The following is a 9,360-nucleotide window of genomic DNA, read 5'->3' as shown; positions in this document are numbered from 1 at the left end:
CTCTTTTATAGCGATTCAATAAATAGTTTATATTCACTCTTTTTAAATTCATAACCGAGTAAGGGATCTACTAGCTCTAAAACTTGAACCACAAACCTTCAATTTGTACACTTAAATTTCAAAGTTCTATTGAACGTTACAAATACTTCAAGTGATCCAAGTCATTTAAAAAACTTTTCTCACAAGAACAAACGTAGGTGGATAAGTAAACTTTAATACTAGTAGCAAGTAAAGCTCTCGATATAAAAGAAAACTAGAAAGGACTTGAAGGTGCATTTGAGAAAGTAGCAAGTTTTGAATTGAATGCACTTGAAAGTACTTTGAATGAGAAAAAAAAAAAAAATATATATATATATATATATATAGTTTAGCAATTGAATGTAATGAGTTTCATATGGATAAATACTTTTAAACACTTCAATTAATAGGTTTCTAGCTCGAAATTCCCAAAATCTTAAAAAATATTCAACCATTTCACTAATCATTATATAACTATTAGAGTTTAAAACCTCAATCGATTGAATAAATTGTTTGATTGATCCTTGATTGGTCAAGACTCTAACTCAATTGGCTAAACATATGATACTAGGAGAGAAAGAGAATACATAAAATGCACCTCAACCGGTTCGAGCCTAACTGGATCCTCTCTACCTCAACTGATTGCATTGTAAAGTGAAGAAAAAATAAAAATAAAATAAAATAAAATTTTGGTTCAAGGCCTAGAACCTCATGCAACATATCTTCACTTTCACACAACCCTTTAAAGTAAGTTTAGAAATAAATAAGATTAGGGATATATCAAAAAATATTAAATCATCCAAATTTTTAATGAAATATGATCTTTGTAAGTTCAAAGAATGATGATTTTGAAACTTTAAGTGCACAAAAATTTCTAAATTCAAGTGCACTAGCAAGTGACAACCTTACAACAATTCATACGTCACATAAGTCTTCAAAGCAATTCAAACCCTCGAGATATTGATTTTCTTTTATAATTTTTTGAGCTTTCTATAATCCTTTAAATAGAACCTGAAATGATTGACTTTATTTGGATTGTTAGTGGCCTTTTTTTGTTATCATTAAAACTTGATTAATACAACCCTTGAGCTAATAGTTCTTATTTTAGAACTTTCAATACAACCCTTTCTAAATGAATGTTATGAATTTATATATTTATATATTGATTTACAAAGGTTGTAAAACTCTAATTAAATGAATTTTCATAATAATTTTTCACTAAAAATAGATTGATCCGTAAAATATTTAGAAATCTTTAAAAAGAGGCAAGAGGACTCATCCTCTGATAGCAGGAAAATGTAAGCCTAAATTGCAAAGACAATTATAGCTACAATACATGGAAACTTAACCTTTATTTGGTAATTATTTTAAAAAATAATTTTTAAGAATAATTTTTGAAAAATATTGTGTTACAAGACAAATATCTATTTAGGAACTTATAATATTTTTAACTTGCTTAGTATGTTTTTAAATATGTTATTAAAATAATTTTCATGTATAATATTTTATTTTTAATTATTATTTATATTTGTATAATTATTTTTTAAAATAAGTAAAAACAACTAAAAAATATTTTTTTTAAACGTCATATTTATAGTTATTATGAACAAAAAACTATTTTCTATTTTCTAACAAATTTATTTTCTTTTTTCCTTTTTTCTCTTAAAATTAGAAAACTGTTCTTGAAGGAAATAAACAAACCCTTGGAAGTTAATGTAGCCCAGCTACAAAACTTAAGGGAAAAAAAAAAAAAAAAAGGCCTAACTTTTTGTGATGAAGCTGATGTTGCGACACTAATAAGCGCCGAAACCGTTAAAAGATACTGATTTTGATGTTCACATGGAGGCGTCGCATTAGAACAAAAAATACAGCACACACCACACTATCCACATCCATGTCACAATCCTAAGAAAAATCAAATACTCACTCGAAAAAGCCTAATACACCTCGCTTTATCGGTCCTTCTCTTATTTGAACATAAAAATTCTAATGCTCATTTAACAAATCAAGAACGAACTTGTTCCATTTCACATCCTATCACTTTGATTCACTGGAGACTATGTGGCCAGTGGAGTAATTGATTAATAAACCTGAATGAAGGATCATGTTGATCCAGTATGCAATGAACTTTTATTACAAGAACACAATAAAGATGGCCGCTAAAACTTATTATTGTGCTCTCGAGTCAATAAAGCTTAGTCCTCAGCAGATTTAGCTGGTCCCGTAGCTACAACAGGCAAATGGTTCCCCCAAGTACACATAAATAGTGACAAACAAAACTGTGATGAATTCTGAAATAAATGCTTGTGATAATGGCACCCACAAGCCTTGTACAATTCAAACACTTAACTTTGAGTGGCAAATTTGATTCCCTTCTCAATTGAGGCTTTGAGCTCATGTTTGAGGCTTTCAAGACCTTGTTTCTCATAGTCCGACAAAGGACCCAACCCAAGGACCTCTTCCACACCATTCTTTCCAAGCTTTACCTGCAGCAACATGATATGAAAACCAGCTTAGCATAATCCGTAAGTTGTAAATCACCCAACACTGTCCTAAGTCAGCTAAAGTTATAACAGAACTAATAGAATTAAGAAAAATAAAAATAAAAACTGCAAAGAGTGTCAACAACAGGGAGCTAGCAGAAAGCACATAGAGCCGGACCTTTTTTTTCTCAAGTATTATATTCTTCAGTCATGAAGAGATTAATGCTATCAAAGTGCATTTGCAACATTAACAAATACAAGAAACCAGTGCCATTCCGATACTCGATATTTAAATAGCTATAAGGAACTACATGAGACAAAGAGCTGATGAACTTATTGAAGGATGAAATAGCAGATTAGACAAAGCTCAAAGAGACCTGATCACAAACAGAACAGACAAAGCTAAAAGAGACATGATCTTAAGATCTAGCATTTGTAGTATGATCCTCCATATACATACTGCATGCCATGTGATTTAATGCTTAACTATAAATTGAGCATGAAAAGTCATAACATGGACTAAGATAAACCTCCCAGACAAAGAAAGTAAAAAAAAAGCTACAAGGACATACACTCAGTCATGCAGATTACTAGAGCACGAGGATAAGATTAAAAAGCTAAAATAAAATTGAAAAAATATACATCATGATCCCCAAAGTCCAATGTAATCACCTTAGAGGCAAAGTAAGGCAAATCAGGAACAATGGTTGATTGAACAAAAGAGCATTCAACTACATCTGGAACGCCATTAAGACCCTTCAAGCAAGCATCTGCAAAGACTGCTCCAGCATATCTGCAAAAAAGAACACACTCTTAGTTCCCACCTTTATGGACAAGTTATGTCTAGATTTTTAGATACGCAACAACAAAATAGATATGGTGATGGCACATGGAATTACTAAAAAAAGGTGATAAACGTGACTGCAGAGCCAAATTCAAACAACAATACTTTCTTGCCTAAAGCCCAAGTCGACAACAGTACCTACTTGCCTAAAGCCCAATTCAAACAATAATACCTCCTTGCCTACTGATGTGTTAAAATATTATCAATTTGCCTCTTCTAACATACAGGTAAAATAATTCTACCTCCATATGAATATAAGCAACCTCCATGAACTTTCTTCTTCAAAACTGAAACTCCATTAGACAGAGAAGAAGGTGGCAAGGCAAACAGATCTCTGACTTACCTTATGAACCAAATTTAGATCCACTATTAACCAGAATACTATACATACTAAAAATAAATAAATGTTTCCTTTTTCCAAATTCAGATAATGCTCATAAACAGGTAGCACTATCTTGCAAACCTGTTCCAATGCACATGTTAGTTTATCATAATGGCACAAAATACCATCATGTACTATGTTGCTATCATTTTTGCAATTGAGGGATATTTTCTAGCTTTTACCACATTTGTGTTTGCAACAAATTGGAATTATGTTAAGGGATTCCCAACAATGAATAATCCTCCTCAATATCTAACTCATAATCTTTTCTTTGATAGGCAAATAAAATACTAAAAAAAAACCTAAGTATAAAGGACACAACCTAGGAAGTTCAATGCATATCAGAGGCCAATAAAGAAAGAACCATAAGCCAAACAGCTTCCTGATTCCTTATTAACCAATCAATAAATGTCAAGTAATGATCTAGAATCAAAGGTTTGAACAAAGAGAGGACCAAGAAAACAACAAAATGATTTCAAAGCACAACTAAATTGAGGATAATTTCTTAGAATCCCAACAGAAACAATACATCAATACACACTGAATCCTTCTCATGTACAAATTCTTAAGGCTCAAGAAGCACTGATAATCCTCTAGAATTTTGGGTAAAACCTATATGCAAATATAAACTAGAGGAAAAATTCAATATTAGACTAAATCCATACAGCAGTTAAAGTTATAAGTTGATGCAAACACCAACTTTTGGGGGCTAAATATGATGATATGTTTCAAAGGGATAAGTGCATACAACTTTTTAAACCAACATTTAGAAATCAAATTCTAAACAACTCATTATTCTTATATTAGAGAGAGAGAGAGAGAGATTCTTGATTGTTCAATCAAAAAACCTACCACAGGCGACACAGTTAAGTAAATTTCAATCCAACCAAGTTTATGAGTAATCCCAATCTCTCATTCATATTCTTCTATACAAGATCACCAAGATAAACAACCATTTAAATTATCTCAATCAATAAAACCCAAAAGTCCAGCTGGTAAAATGAGATTGATCAGACATACGCCATTGAGAGGGTTGCAGATCCTTTTCCAGCCTTGGCTTCCACAACCTCTGTCCCTCCATCTTGTGTTCGTTTTGTTAGAGCCACAATATCTTCATCTGACAAATTGTTGGATTTCGGTGTGGCCTATGAAGATGATTCACCAAAATAAGAAAATAGCATTTAAAATTCCAACCTAGCAATGACATTTTCACAAAAGATGCCAATTTTTTCTCATCCAAATGAAAAAGGGACATTGAAAAATAAAAAGACAAACCATACTTGAGAAAAGAGTGGAAGGATCGTTATGCCTGCGTGACCACCAACAACTGGTACATTGGCCTCTGCAGTTACACAAGATAAGTAAACACATGTTAAGAGAAAATCAATCTATTTACAAAATTGTTTGGTCGCCAAACACAGGTGGCTGGGGGAGAAAATAAAAATTTTGAACCTGATTTTGCATGATGTCTTAGCTATCAGAAAGTGAAGGACTAACTGTAACTAAGCCAAACAGTGCAATTTTGTTCAAAATAATATTAACATTCAAAATTTTATGTTTCTTTCATTTGATGGGAAGCTGAATCAGGAGAAGTGTGCTCAAAGCATTGGCTTGAGTTTCTTTTTTCTTCTTTTTTTTGGATAAGTGGCATTGGCTAGAATTGTTTTACATAGGAAATTGCAGACCTAATAACTATACTATCAAATAATTCACATAAATGAGATCAACAGGTCAGTATCCCTTACAAATTCCACTGAAAGTGGTAGGGCAGAGATTGAAAAAGAAATGGTCTTTCCCTGTTTCATAAACTATAGGGTTATTGTAAAAAAGCCACCTACATAATTGTGATGTGAGCATCAAAGCAATATTGATTTTTCAATGCCATTTCCAGAATCTAATTCTTCCCAACAATCAGTCTTTACCTGTCATCTACATTCTTAGCAACCAATAACTCAAAGCAAGAAGAGCTAAAATAATTCATTAAGGCAAGAAAATTAATATACCAGCAACTGGGACCTTGGCCTTCCCAGCATAGAAGGTCTTAGCCCTAACCACATCTAGTGTAGTCACACCAAACAGCTTCTTCTCATCATAAGTTCCAGCCTTCTTGAAAACCTCAGCAGCAATTGGCACAGTCGAGTTCACAGGGTTGCTTATCATATTAACCAATGCCTGATCCAATCAATTAGGAAAAAAATATTTTTAAATGCATGAAGAAGAAATCCTGGCAAAATGACTGTGAGGAAGAGACTCACATTGGGACAGTACTTGGCAATGGCAGTGCATAAGGACTTCACAATTCCGGCATTGATGTTGAACAGATCGTCACGAGTCATACCAGGCTTTCTTGGAACACCGGCTGGAATAATCACCAAATCTGCTCCCTCCAAGGCTTGCCCTAGCTGATCGTCGCCCATGTACCCCGCGACCTAAAGGGGAAAAAAAAATTAAGAAAGTTGAATCGGGGTCAGTAATTCACAACACGATCACTGAGAAAATGAAATTTTGAGTCTTATGATGTTCGTATATTCGGATCGTAAATGAAAACCATAAATCAACTCCACTAAGCGTAGTAGTTTTACTAACTCAGTTGAGTAGATAGTTTTGTAACTTCTTTTAGATCCGAAAATGAAAGGTTCAAAATTGAAGATTCCCTATCTTAATAATTTTCTCAGCAGCCAAACGGAGCCCGAGCTTAAGTCTCGGTTTGGTCACTGGAAAAATATGTCGCCCAAAAAGAGTAAAGTAAGAGTATAAAGAACATCACTCAACTAAAAATCTAATAAAACCATCTTTTTTATGCCTCAGATCACCACAGCATAAAGGATCTAAGATTTCAATTCCATTTCCGTTCCTACTTTTTCTCAGAAAGCAAACAGACCTTAAAAAGAAACAAGGTCAATCAAAAAGGGCATAGGGAAAGAGAGATATACTTGGGAACGAGTGTTGATGTGGCTGACATCAGCGGCCACGCCAGGAGTACCAGCGATATCGTAGAGAGAGAGCGAGGAGACAAGAGGATTGAGCTTCATGAGGAGGGCAAGGGGCTGTCCAATGCCGCCGGCGGCTCCAAGAACGGCGACCTTGCGTTCTGGCTTGGATTCCACGCAGTAAGATCGGCGGAGTAGATGCGAAGATGCGGAGGGGGATGAGACCCTCCTTAGAGCAGCTTCTGCAGATCTGAACAACGAAGCCTTCATTTTCAGCTACAGAGAGAAGAAACAAACAGAAATTGAGAAGACTCCGAAATCGGCTCCCTCACTCCCTGAAAATATATAGACTTAGAGAGACAAGGGAAAGCAGGGCAAGTTGGGGGATCTTTAAAAGAGGGAGCGAATAAAAGGAAATAGAAAAAGGTGTGGTTTTCGAGAAGTCCGCTTAAATGCAGGCTTCACCCAAAACGACGACGTTTTTGGTAGGTAGTTCCCACGCGCCTGGCTCATGAATTTTTGTTTTGGACCTTCGGTTGTTACCCCGTTGTCAATAGGTGCACCTTACAAAATTCGTTACGAGTCTTACATTTGGACTACTCACCATCAAACTCCAGTCAATTGCTATGTTGCTTACAGCAGTGCTAAGAAAATAATCCTTTTTTGAAAATATTTTATTTATTATAAAAAAAATATAAAACATTATTTAAATTAGTTAAAATTTGATATAATTACAAATTATATAACATTTAGATAAAAGAGAGAAAAATAAAAGAAATTACAAGGTAAGGATAACACAAGCACAGTAATTATGCATATATGATAACAATATTGTCATCCATGCCTCGTCATTCAAATTTGTAATACTTATTTTATTCGATGACAAGAAAAAATAATTATATAATATTCTTTTAATAATATTATTGGAAAAAATCTAGACAAAAGAAAAAATAATAGCCTAAATATCCTTATTATTGTGTTTTCTTAATAATGAGTAGATCAATGTTGAGATTTTTAAATCTACGTATATTCATATTATACATGAACTTCATGAGTGTTGTAGTTGGTAATGCTTTTGTAAATAGATATGTTATATTGTCACCCCCATCTTATTTCTTGAATATTAATTTCATCATTTTTTTCGAAACTTATGAGTATAAAAAAAGTTTGATATGGTATGCTTACTTCTACCAATCTTAATATATCAACCTCTAATATGTGTAATGTATGCAGTATTACCCTCATGTGACATTATTATATTATCTTTAATAGAAAATAGCTCGTGTGATTTTCGAATATGTTAAGATTACATATATTAACTACACACACTTTCAATTTATTGTATGAATTACAAACATTTTTTAATAATTTATATATATACTATTTAAAATCGAGTCTTGGAGATATAAAAAATCACCAATTTCTACACATGCAAGCAATTATACTTTTGGTCATCTTAAGTAAAATTAACTCATATCATTATTTCATGAATAAACCACAATACATGTTTGATCTCACTTTAATGTCTTCAAATTAGTATGGAACCCCATGGTTTACCCCCACAACAATCCCATGACCATATGATCCCATTAAAACCCAAAGCCCACCCTATAAATGTTTGACCTTATCGTTGTCCCTATGCGAAAAAAATGAAATTGAGAATATAGTGAGAGAAATGTAGTTGGTTGGTACCATTTGATCAAATGTAAGCCTTTTTCCATCCCCAGTACTATTAGTCTGTAAAAAGAACAACACTTGACATACGTGTATTGATTATCGAACCTTGAATAAGGAGACTATTAAGGATAAATTTCTTGTACTGTTGATTGATGAATTTCTTAACAAACTAAACGGAGCACAAGTTTTTTCAAAGTTGGATTTGTGCATTGGCTATCACCAAATATGAGTCAATACATAAGACACTTCCAAGACAGCCTTTCACACTCATGAAGGCTATTATAAATTCTTTGTCATGCCTTTTTGCTTAACAAATGAGTTAACTACCTTCCAAAGTCAAATGAATGAAGTATTTTGGTCTAATCTTTGTCGATTTATTTATTTATGACATCTTGATTTATAGTTGCACTTAGGAAGAACATTTGGATCATTTGTCTACCACCTTAGAAGTATTACAACAACATAAGCTCTTTGTCAAGAAATCTAGGTGCAACTTTGGTCAATCACAAGTGGAATAGTTAGGGCACTTGGTTTCTAAAGATGGGCTTTCCACATATTCAACAAAAATTGTTGCTATGCTTGCATGGCCCACTCCCACAACATTGAAGAGTTTGCGAGACTTTCTTGGACTCACAAGTTACTATAGAAAATTTGTTCGAGATTACAGAAAAATTAGTCAACCTCTTATTATGCTCCTTAGGAAGGATCAATTCCAATGGTCCACAGAAAGTAAAGTTACATTTAATTCCTTGAAGCAAGCTATGGCATCTGCACCTATTCTCGCATTGCCTAATTTTTCCAAAGAATTTATTGTTGAATATGATACATTAGGTGTGGGGCTTAAGGTTGTCCTGATGCAAGAGAGACATCCAATTGCAGTTTCTAGTCAAACATTATTCCTTAAAAACTTTGGCATGTCCACGTACAAGAAGGAATTGATGGCAATGGTTTTTGTAGTTTGTAAGTGGCATTCCTACCTTGCTTGGCATCATTTTAAAATTCGAACAAATCATTTGAGTTTAAAGT

The 9,360-nt window shown here is 33.5% G+C and overlaps 1 protein-coding gene across 1 annotated transcript; it reads right to left on the bottom strand.

Annotated features, from left to right (window-relative positions):
- Nucleotides 1–2,014: 2,014 nt before the first annotated feature.
- On the bottom strand, nt 2,015–7,003 carry MDH (malate dehydrogenase). Its single transcript, NM_001281166.1, is given in 7 exon segments — nt 2,015–2,504; nt 3,174–3,294; nt 4,748–4,872; nt 5,008–5,069; nt 5,731–5,899; nt 5,983–6,156; nt 6,661–7,003. Coding segments are annotated over 7 exon segments (1,059 nt in total). The 5' UTR covers nt 6,928–7,003; the 3' UTR covers nt 2,015–2,363.
- Between the last annotated feature and the right edge of the window lie 2,357 nt (nt 7,004–9,360).

Source organism: Vitis vinifera, chromosome 10 (genome assembly GCF_030704535.1).
Source record: "Vitis vinifera cultivar Pinot Noir 40024 chromosome 10, ASM3070453v1".
Classification (NCBI taxonomy): domain Eukaryota; kingdom Viridiplantae; phylum Streptophyta; class Magnoliopsida; order Vitales; family Vitaceae; genus Vitis; species Vitis vinifera.
Note: the sequence above shows the minus strand (reverse complement) of the source record. Positions and strands in the feature narration are given on the sequence as shown.